The 11,121-nt window shown below is 35.1% G+C and overlaps 2 protein-coding genes across 2 annotated transcripts; both read left to right on the plus strand.

The window, feature by feature from the left end:
• Positions 1-528: 528 nt before the first annotated feature.
• LOC108828106 (succinate-semialdehyde dehydrogenase, mitochondrial) lies at positions 529-5,583 on the plus strand. The gene is made up of 20 exons (XM_018601676.2): positions 529-723; positions 977-1,090; positions 1,166-1,265; positions 1,387-1,435; positions 1,736-1,823; positions 1,937-2,047; positions 2,409-2,471; positions 2,595-2,705; positions 2,972-3,037; positions 3,157-3,234; positions 3,324-3,401; positions 3,657-3,723; positions 3,804-3,889; positions 4,120-4,152; positions 4,250-4,282; positions 4,445-4,545; positions 4,660-4,745; positions 4,823-4,929; positions 5,005-5,082; positions 5,303-5,583. The coding sequence occupies exons 1-20, from the start codon at positions 622-624 to the stop codon at positions 5,339-5,341; spliced, it is 1,590 nt and encodes a 529-aa protein (XP_018457178.1). The 5' UTR covers positions 529-621; the 3' UTR covers positions 5,342-5,583.
• Positions 5,584-8,446: 2,863 nt separating this feature from the next.
• LOC108828107 (myb family transcription factor APL) lies at positions 8,447-10,610 on the plus strand. Its single transcript, XM_018601677.2, has 6 exons — positions 8,447-8,779; positions 8,870-8,946; positions 9,079-9,145; positions 9,274-9,340; positions 9,465-9,507; positions 9,595-10,610. Exons 1-6 carry the CDS (start codon positions 8,605-8,607, stop codon positions 10,237-10,239), a joined length of 1,074 nt encoding a protein of 357 aa, XP_018457179.1. The 5' UTR covers positions 8,447-8,604; the 3' UTR covers positions 10,240-10,610.
• Positions 10,611-11,121: the final 511 nt, after the last annotated feature.

The following is an 11,121-nucleotide window of genomic DNA, read 5'->3' on the forward strand; positions in this document are numbered from 1 at the left end:
TTTGACTAAAAAAGTTTAATAAAAATGGTAGTTAACAAAAACAAAATAAAACAAACACATTTATCGATTTATATGATCATATTCCAGTTATTTTCATGCAAACGTGGATTTTAGTTTATGTGCTATTATGTATTGTCCTCACTTTAATTTGCAATTAAATTGTTGTTATAAAATCAAAGAAAAAACGTGGATCTTCTTTTTTTTTGGTCAAAAAACGTGGATCTTCTAGTTTTCAATTTCTATACTTACTAACTTATTTAAAAAAATAAAATAAAAAACTTATTTGAAAAAACAACTGACACATTGAATGCAGTTTACAAAAAAAAAGAAAAACAATTGACACTTCAATCCACTCCATATAAACTAAACACCACGTGGACTATACTTTGGAGTAGCACTCTCGCATAGCATGATGTAAACGCCACGTGGAGTATGCTTCGCAATAGCGCTCTCGCATACAGTCACCAACCTACCGACCTGTCTGTCTGATTTTATAAATATTCGCCTTTCATATTTAATCGAAGAAAGATATTTTGCTTTTTCTTCTTCACACTCGTTTTCATCATCGCTTACAATTTGATATCTCTTCCTCCTCGTCTTCTCTGTTTAATTGAAAATCAAATGGTAGTCGGAGCTGCAGCGCGTGTAGCCATCGTCGGTTGCCGAAGGATCCTCGTCTCCTCCTCACATGCTCCCATCCTCGTCTCTTCTCAGTCTCGCCAGGTTCACCGTTCTCAACCGTTTCTTCTGTATTCAATCACTCCTCCTAGATTTGTTGTATTCAATCGCGAAGAAACGATCGAGAGAGAGAGTTCTTAATTATCGCTGAATGATATAGGTTCCGATAAATCAATTAGTGTATTCCAGATCTCGTTAGTTGCCAATTAGTAGTGGCCGTTACTACGATAGTTGTTGAACATTGACTGGGGAAATTCGTAACTTGTTATTTGTCAAATTCAATTTGATTATTATTCAGATGAGTATGGATGCACGAAGCGTTTCCGAGAAGCTCAGGAACTCAGGTCTGTTACGAACGCAAGGTCTAATAGGAGGGAAGTGGATTGATTCGTATGATAAGACCACTATCAAGGTCGGTCATACATCTTGATTTTCCAATCTACTCTTTTTTGGTGGAGTGGCATCATCATGTATTCTCTCTCGACAGGTTAACAATCCAGCAACAGGTGAAATTGTGGCTGATGTTGCGTGTATGGGAGTTAGAGAGACGAATGATGCTATTGCTTCTTCTTACGAAGCATTCCAATGTACGTCACCCTTAGGCTTTCTCTCTCTACTCAATGTTTGATGGTCACTTCTATTCCCACTGCACAATGTGCTTGGAAGGAGTATTCCTTGTAATTATATATTTTTTTTTATTACATTCAGCTTGGAGCAGACGGACTGCTGGAGAGAGGAGTAAAGTTTTGAGGAGATGGTACAATCTTTTATCCTGTAGCAATGCGTACCTTTTTTTTTTTACATTTGCAGTGTGCATTGGCATGTTTTAGGATTATAACTTATATGGTCTGTATTGCAACGGAAGAATGTCAAATTCACATGAAATTGAATTACGGTAATAGTATCAAAGGCTTTTGAAAACAAAAGGCTGCTCCCTTTTTAATGTTTAAGGTTAGAGATATGCGTGAGCTGGGAGAATTTTATGGTATCCTGTTTTAAGCTATTACACGTTACTGGAACCGAGGTTCGTGATATGCTTTCGTTTCTCCAAACACAGGTTTGACCTCCTGGTTGCACACAAGGAAGAACTTGGACAACTTATTACTTTGGAGCAAGGAAAACCACTAAAGGAGGCTGTAGGGGAGGTAGACGATTCATTTTATATCTGAGAACTTTGTGTGTGCTGATTTTTAAGATTGTTTCAGATGTTGCAATCACCTCTTGAATGCAGTATATGATTCTGTAATTTAGTTTGCAGGTCGCATATGGGGCAAGTTTTATTGAGTACTATGCGGAGGAAGCAAAACGTGTATACGGTGATATAATTCCTCCTAATTCATCTGATCGCCGGTTGTTGGTCCTAAAACAGGTTTGCTAAGATTTTTGATTCATATATTCTTATATATGCAACTCTTCATTTTTGAGTGACATAACTCTGCATCCTTAGCTTAGCTTGGAGGTGCTAGTTGTAAATGTTATGGTTAAATAATCGCCAGGCTATCTGGTCTCGGAAACCTGTGACATTACTCTGCTTCACTGCTTCTCATGAAATATTCTTGAAATTTCTGCCCTGTAGCAACGCTACATGAAAACTTGCTTGCGGATTCCGTTTTATATGTCGAGATTTCTCGTGACCCTTTTTCCCGTCATGTGGCTGACTGGCTGTATTTACAATAGCAGGTCGCTTACATTACACTTGCACTGCTTGATTCTCTTGATTTTCTGTGCAGCCTGTTGGTGTTGTTGGCGCAATCACCCCTTGGAACTTTCCCTTAGCTATGATTACTCGAAAGGTCTTGCTTGTTGCATCGTTGCAATTTACCTTCTTTTTCTATAAAAAGCCTGTCTAGTATACTGCCCCAGTAGATTATGTTGAACTTTTTTCATTAAGTTTGATGTGGATGGTTGACGTACAGGTTGGTCCTGCTCTGGCTTCTGGTTGCACGGTGGTTGTTAAACCATCTGAACTTACGCCCCTGACAGCACTTGCTGCGGCCGAACTTGCCCTTCAAGCTGGAGTTCCTCCAGTAAGTTACGATTTTAGGCTTGAACTATATAACCCACCAGCATCTCTGGTCTAATCGAGTTTGATACCCTCCTGTCAGAGAGATGGCCTGCTAATGTGTAAATTTCAAACACGTAGTCTTTTCGTTATAACATGCGATCTGATTTTATCGATCCATTTTCAAGTGCTTGTACTGTCTTCAAATATGGCTACTAATGTGACACCCGTTAATCTGACTATTGTGGCTTAAAGACTAGTATAATTCATTTGCATTTTTTTTTTTGACAGGGTGCACTTAATGTGGTCATGGGAAATGCTCCTGAAATTGGGGATGCTTTGCTTTCGAGTCCACAGGTTTCTCTAGGCATCTTTGTGTACTGTCTGTTTTCTTGGTATCTCTGCCGTTGGTAGTGATGCATGATAATACATAAGTAACCTTATCAAGTGACTGTTTTTCTTCTTGTGCTATTCAGGTGAGGAAAATCACGTTCACAGGATCAACAGCAGTTGGGAAGAAGTTGATGGCAGCTGCTGCACCTACTGTCAAGAAGGTATGCTTAAGCATCAGTATCATGCTAGTTGAAAAATATTCTCCTGATTAAATATCGATGATAACTCTTCTTTTTTTTCCTTGTTCCAGGTTTCTCTAGAACTAGGCGGCAATGCACCCTCCATAATATTTGATGATGCAGACCTGGATGTAGCAGTAAAAGGAACGGTAAGTGATAGTCATGAGTGTTAAGGCATTGATTTATCCAAAAGGTGCAAAACATTGGTCTATCTATAGAAATTTCTCTAATGTGACAGTATCCCGTTCCTTTTCCATAAAAGATATGTATTATTCCTTAAACTGGTTATTACTTCCAAACTCCACCTACCCTTCCTTGTTTCAAGCACAATTTCCTCGGTGGTGCACTATGGGGATCGTCAATACTAAATCGTTATATTACCTATTTGATTTGTGATTTCGCAGCTTGCAGCGAAATTTAGGAATAGTGGTCAGACATGTGTTTGTGCGAACAGGGTACTTGTGCAAGATGGTAAGAATTTGGTTACTCGGCATATCCCCTTATGGATCTTTCATCTGTTATTAACGTAATAATTTATATGTTCTCCACAGGTATCTATGATAAATTTGCTGAGGCCTTTTCTGAAGCGGTTCAAAAATTAGAAGTAGGGGATGGTTTTAAGGAGGGGACAACCCAGGTATGCCTTTTTCGGCTTACGCTTCTGCTTTGTGGTCTTTTACTCTTGATGATTGGGTAATTACAAATTAGAAAAGGCAATTTGCTACGAATCTAGAGAAGCAGGCTATTGGTACCTTCTTTCTGGTTCTATAAACTAACATCAAGCTAGTTCAAGGTTTACTGAGTCTACTATCTTGTGTGCTCTGCTATTTTTCTGTAAACTTACTTGTCAGTTGAAAATTCTTACAGGGTCCACTTATAAACGATGCAGCAATTCAGAAGGTACATTATTAATAGCTTCCTTTTCTTTTGTCAAAAGTTTCCTGAGTTTTTTTTGAATACACCAATAATATTTGATGGCACTCATGTTAATTATCAGGTAGATTCATTCGTGCAAGATGCCGTTTCCAAGGTTTGTATTTTACTTATGCATCTTTGCCAGCCTTGGTTTTTAAGTGAATCGGTTTATACTTCGTGTTTGTATGTCATCTAGCAAAACAAAAAATCTTGTATTTTCCCGATTCATACTAACAAAAGGTAAATCTTTATGTTATCTGTTGTTTTCTTCTTAAAGGGAGCAAAAATCCTTCTCGGCGGCAAAAAGCACAGTCTAGGGATGACTTTTTATGAGCCTACTGTTATCCGTGATGTCACGAGCAACATGATCATGTCTAAGTAAGCTGTGGAAAATTCAGAAAGTTGCAGTTTTATACCCTTTTTGTCTCTAAAGATGGAAACATTTAATATTCCTCGCATTTTTCATCAGAAGAACTTATTTGATTTTCCTAGGGAGGAGATTTTCGGACCAGTAGCTCCCCTTATTCGATTCAAAACTGAGGAGGACGCTATCAGAATCGCTAATGACACTATTGCAGGTTCGTCCTCATGCAGTCTTAGCAACCTTTTTTTAACATGATAAAGGAAATGACGTACGAATTGTGTGTGTGTGCAGGACTTGCTGCTTATATATTCACAAACAGTGTGCAACGATCGTGGCGTGTCTCAGAAGCACTTGAATACGGACTTGTAGGGGTGAACGAAGGAATCATATCAACTGAGGCAAGACCAGAAATGGAAGAAGCACATTCTTCAAAAATTATAATCATACATTTGCTGACATCTTTTAAATTGCAGGTGGCTCCATTCGGGGGAGTGAAGCAGTCTGGTCTTGGAAGGGAAGGATCCAAGTACGGTATGGACGAATACCATGAGGTAACTCACAGCAACACTCATCTCTGATCTTATCACCTATGCTTCATTTGGTCGAATCAACTTGTTTAGAGATTAGATTGATAAGAGGGTTATAAAGCTTGCAATGTAAATGCTCGCAGATACCAACTCATAGCACATAACCTGTCTTGTAAATTTCTATATAAGCATAAAGTTGTTTGTAAATTACTTTTCGTTTACTGACGCTTTGGCTTTGATGCAGATCAAATACATATGCTTGGGAGATATGAACAGACAGTGATTTGGTTTGTTAAATAGCGCTTGGAAATGGTCAGTTACTCACCGTCGCTGTTTGAAACATAATAAGGGTTTGGAGTTTGCTTATTTGAAAATAAAGAATTGGTCTACTTCGACCAATATGGTTTAGCATGGTTCTTGAATAATATTCTGAGCTTTTTAAGTTGTTTTTTTGTGTGTAATATTCTGACAATTTTTGGTTCGTATGTAGTATATACTAAAAAGAGAGCGGTCTTGTTCTTGGAAGTCGTTGTTTTTTTGTTTTTTTTTCTTTTTCATCGGTATCTTATTTTATAAAACACCTATACGTCTCATGGGCGGATGTGCCATTGATCAGGAGAATTGTAGCATTCAGTTAATTGTTGTTTAAAAAAAAGCATTGTGTCGTTTTATCGAAGTTAAAAATAGCGTTAGAAATACGTGGTTCTATGCCGAGCTTTGATTTTATTTTCATTTAACATTTTTTATTGGATAAAAGTTAAGAAGAGTGGAAGGAATATATTCATTTTGGAGAAGAAATTCCAAAGCACCATAAAAAGATGCTTGAAGTTCAAGCAACCATGGCCTCTATTTTTTGAACCGACTTACTTTATTGTCATCAATTTATTTATTTTCCGGCTTATTTATTTCCTTTTCAAGTTCTTAGTTTGCTTCAACTACAATCAGCTAAAAGTTAAACATTGGCTTTACTTCGTTTAAATAAAACAAAAACTTAATTCTCAAAAGAATAAAACAGAAACTCTGCTTGCAAATTTAACCGTCGCTTAAAAGCAGTAAAATAGATAAAATAAGAACTTAAATGATCTTAAGGCCGTCTAATTTGCTAATGCCAATATACTTTACATCACTATGAATAAATTCTGTAATATGATTTCCCAAAAAATATCAAAAAGACAGGATAATCATTGTGAATAATGTGTGCGTATCTAAACTCTAAAGGGGTCAGAAAAAGTCTAGAAATATATTGCATGTAGCTATGTAAATGTGGCTGGCCAAGTTCATACGGTTGGCATCTATCGCGGGAGTTCTATTTTCATTTTTTAATATTCTTGGCGCAATAAGAATCTATCTTTGTTCATCAAAGAGGCGAAGAATTGATTCCAATTCTCATGCAATTTTAACTTTGGTTTATTATCAATATTTAAATGTTAAAAGTTAACACCATTTTCCTACTAACTTATTGTACATACCATTCGTTTTAAAGCCACAATTTAGTATTTCTTGAAAATAAACATTATTACTAAATTAAATTCAAATTAATATCTGGAAAATGTATTACCATGTATAGCTGCACAATCGTCAGTCGTACAAAAGCCAAAAAGGGTTGTAGTCCCAGAGGCTTTAACCAAAAAAAATTAAAAAAATTGGGAAAAGAGGAAAAACATATAGTAAAAATAAAACAAAGAATAAAAGAGCTTTAATAAGTAGAAGAGGAGGTCCCCAACAGTAACACTCTTTACACATTGATGCATAATTCTCCACATATCACTCAACCATGCATGTATATGCATAACTTAAAGTTTTGGTTCCATATTCCTATGTTGTTTTCTCTTTAATTCCATATTCCTTCACTAAGTGCTACATTGAACATTTCTCTATTCATATTTAATACAAAATTTTATTGTATATATTTAAATTTTTGCAGATTTAATGCAATTCTTTTTTTTTTGACCAAATTTAATGCAATTCTTATACTCCTAGATCATATACTCTCTTTTTTTTGTGCGCATATCAATCTTTTAAGTATGCATATCAATCTCAACACGCCATATTCATTAGCTTATTCTTGTTCTACGTAAATATGCCATATGGGACCTCCCACTCATACATGGTTGACCATCTTGCATGTATATATTCATTTACTTAAATCAAAATATTATGAATTATATATGCGATTGATGTTGAGGAAAAGAAAAGAGTTATGCGATTGACGAACTAGTTATATGATGAATGTAATTACATTTTTTGAAGCAGTTAGCTGTGTATATATACACGTATTACTTTTATGTAAGACAATTTATAATCATTTGTAAAGAAATAGCTTATTAGGTATTGTCCAGCTAGAGGAAATTAAAACTCGATCTTCATTTTACAAACATAAGAGAATTAGTTAAAATTGTCAATCCCGGAAGATTAGCCAGGCTGAAGACTCAATTTCTAAGATCTGAATTATTGAATGAGAGAAAGATCAATAATAACAAGTTTGATTTCCACGTTTGTAAACCAAATTTTGTAAATTGGTCAACGTTTTCGTTATAAAAATAAAATCAACCTGACGGTTTGTATATGCTGATAATATAAGGTCCATTGGTTTATAACGAACTCATCATTGCTTAGAAGTGTATATTCGTACTCATAACCAAAAAGGTTTACGCTGCCATAATGATAAAACCCCTTGTGGAATTTTTTTTTTTTGCTAAACTGTGGTATTTTTTTTGTTTAGATATGTTTATATGTATTTATCGTATTATCTTATGGTACGCCTTATTGTACACCGATTATTTGGAATAAAACAAAAGTGTTAAAAAAAGACATACTATAAGTCTAGTGTACGACTATCCTCGTGTAGTCATAATTGAATAGAATATTATACATATATAACTTTAATATATTCAACTCGATCTGAAAAATAAATTAGTCTTAATTGAATAGAAATTAGTTTAAATTTAATTACAAAATTATAATAAGTACTTACATACACATCCAAATCAAGCAAAAATAAAATAAAGGATAACAACATAAAATAAAGAGAAATTACTTTAACATCACCTCAAATTCAAGAGATTTTAAGATATCTCGAAACATATTAATGCTTGGAGTTATGGCAGAAAGTGAATCAATATTTTTTTTTTGTAATTACAATTTTGCAATATTTTAAAGTCATGTGAGAAATACATGAATTACTTCATGTATACGTATATTCCCTTTACAGACATTATATACTGAAAGTAATTCAAAGGTATTCAAGCTAGCGACAGTATCTTTTCGCAAAGGAACGTCTGTGTACTAGTCTAAAACTTTAGTTCTCTTCCTCACTTAGTAATGATAAAACAATAGTATTAGTTATTATAATATTATAACCATTCTTTTTTATTCACAACAAAAAATAAAAAAGAAGACGGGAGAGAGGGAGAAAGAGCAAAAAACCCGTCATCTGATCTCTTCAAAAACGCATCGTATTCTCTCATATTTTTGCATCGCATTCGTTTCCTTGAATCCCTCTGTTAGAGAGAGAGAGAGAGAGAGAGAGAGAGTCATAGAGAGAGAATGTTCCATGCTAAGAAACCTTCAAGTATGAATGGTTCATATGAGAACAGAGCTATGTGCGTTCAAGGCGATTCAGGCCTTGTCCTCACCACCGATCCTAAACCGCGTTTGCGTTGGACCGTCGAACTCCATGAGCGTTTTGTCGACGCCGTCGCTCAGCTCGGCGGCCCCGACAGTATGCACATATATATATCTTATATATTATCGTGATCGATTATAACAATTATTAATAAGTTTTAACTTGATCTCTTTTTTTAATTTACAGAAGCGACTCCAAAGACCATTATGAGAGTTATGGGTGTGAAGGGTCTTACTCTTTACCACCTAAAGAGCCATCTTCAGGTATGAACACAAATATAAATTAGGGTTTTCTTTCCTTCCTTGCTTTTGATTTTTTCTTCTCTCTATATTTTTTCTTCTTTTCACTTAAATCATATAATAATATTATAATGTTACCTGGATCTATGGGTGCAGAAATTCAGGCTTGGAAAGCAGCCGCACAAGGAGTACGGGGATCACTCCACAAAGGAAGGCTCAAGAGGTGACCACTATCCCTTTCTCTATCATATTAGGGTTGCAGAAATTACATATATCTATATATGTATATATCTCCTGTATATATATGTATATTGTTAATCCATTAGTCTCTAAAAATATTATTTTCTTTAGCTTCTGCCATGGATATTCAGCGCAACGTAGCTTCTTCCTCTGGCATGATGAGTCGCAACATGAACGAGTATATCCTCTCTTCTCGTTAATTTTATCTATTTTAAATTCTGTTTATATTAGCTGCAACTTACACTTGGTTATGAAATCAGTTTCAAAAAAAAAAAAAACTTACACTTGGTTTATTTGATCAGAATGCAAATGGAAGTGCAGAGAAGGTTGCATGAACAGCTAGAGGTGATTAGTTTATTGATATTTTATGATATTTAACTAAGACACGATTTTGATACATATATAATATATATTGCATTTAAATGTTTTTAGGTGCAGAGACATTTGCAGCTGAGGATTGAAGCACAAGGAAAGTATATGCAATCTATATTGGAGAGAGCTTGTCAAACCCTAGCCGGTGAGAACATGGCAGCTGCCGCCGCCGCTGCCGGAGGGGGGTACAAGGCCAATTTGGGAAGTTCAAGCCTTTCCGCAGCGGTGGGTCCACAACCTCATCCTCTTAGTTTCCCGCCGTTTCAAGACCTAAACATTTATGGAAACACAACCGATCAAGTTCTTGAGCAACATAACTTCCATCATCAGAACATAGAGAATCATTACACGACCAACAATGCTGCAGATACCAACATTTACTTGGGGAAGAAGCGACCAAACCCTAGTTATGGTACTAACGATGTAAGGAAAGAACTCTTAATGTGGTCTGATCAAGATCAGGAACTTTCTGGAAACCAAGCCATCGATGATGAGCATCGGATTCAGATCCAAATGGCTACACATGTTTCCACGGATTTGGATTCCCTGTCAGAAATTTACGAAAGGAAATCTGGTTTATCAGGTGATGAAGGAAATAACGGTGGGAAGTTTCTGGAGAGGCCATCGCCTCGAAGGTCGCCATTGAGTCCTATGATGAACCCTAATGGTGGATTAATACAAGGAAGGAACTCACCATTTGGGTGATAAAATAACTTATTTTAACATGTGATGCATGAGAACGTGAGAAGAAGATATATATATTTTGTTGTATGAGCTTGGCTTAGGGTTTAGAGATGAGGCATAAAAAATTACAAACTTTGTTAATTATGTTATGGATTAGTTTTAATTTGTACTGAAACTATGTATCATTATCGTTGCTACAATAGTTAGGATCTATTATGTACTTATTCATTATTTTCCAGTCAAGTGTTTGAAAACTGATGATAGTTAGTAGAATACTAGAATGGCCGAGTGATTATGTTTACTTTGGTTTAATCAACCACTAATTATTTTCATTGTTAATTTGTGTGTTTATGCTAAGCTATTTTAATATATATGTTTGACAGCATGTTACCTTTTGCCATTTTAAAATAAATGAAATATAAATAAACTCTCAAGTTAATTTTTTATGTTTTTGATTTGCAACTTATATAACTGACAGTCTTACCAATCAGATGCATATACAAAATGTAAAATATATATACTAAAGTATATATACAAGTACTGAAGTACATAGAGATATACGTTTAACCAATGTATATGTATATCACATATAATATATGCCTTAACCGGTATAAATGCTTACGTACGTCGCATCTATATGAAAAATTAAATAGTAATGAACATTTATGGGTAGAGAGAATGAGAGATCCCTCATGTTTCAAGGTATGTACGATATTTTGAAGCTTTTGAAGGGCCCCTATGCTTTTTTATGAGTTAGTTATTTCTATCTCAAGTTAGTTTGTACTTGATGCCTTATACTATGATTACTCTAGAATGGGGATCTGCATCGGGAAACAAAATTTCGAATCAAACTTAGAATTAAAGTTATGGTAAAAAATAATGAGTAAATAAGAAAAAAGGAAG

This window comes from Raphanus sativus, chromosome 9 (assembly GCF_000801105.2).
Source record: "Raphanus sativus cultivar WK10039 chromosome 9, ASM80110v3, whole genome shotgun sequence".
In the NCBI taxonomy this organism is placed as follows: Eukaryota; Viridiplantae; Streptophyta; class Magnoliopsida; order Brassicales; family Brassicaceae; genus Raphanus; species Raphanus sativus.

Bases quoted from the DNA above. Each gene is read 5' to 3' on its own strand.
- LOC108828106 (XM_018601676.2), top strand. From the start codon at position 622: ATGGTAGTCGGAGCTGCAGCGCGTGTAGCCATCGTCGGTTGCCGAAGG. The intron at 1,824-1,936 runs GTAGACGATTCA...TTTAGTTTGCAG, and splicing joins TAAAGGAGGCTGTAGGGGAG to GTCGCATATGGGGCAAGTTT. The intron at 4,546-4,659 runs GTAAGCTGTGGA...TGATTTTCCTAG, and splicing joins AGCAACATGATCATGTCTAA to GGAGGAGATTTTCGGACCAG.
- LOC108828107 (XM_018601677.2), top strand. From the start codon at position 8,605: ATGTTCCATGCTAAGAAACCTTCAAGTATGAATGGTTCATATGAGAAC. The intron at 8,947-9,078 runs GTATGAACACAA...CTATGGGTGCAG, and splicing joins ACCTAAAGAGCCATCTTCAG to AAATTCAGGCTTGGAAAGCA. The intron at 9,508-9,594 runs GTGATTAGTTTA...AAATGTTTTTAG, and splicing joins GGTTGCATGAACAGCTAGAG to GTGCAGAGACATTTGCAGCT.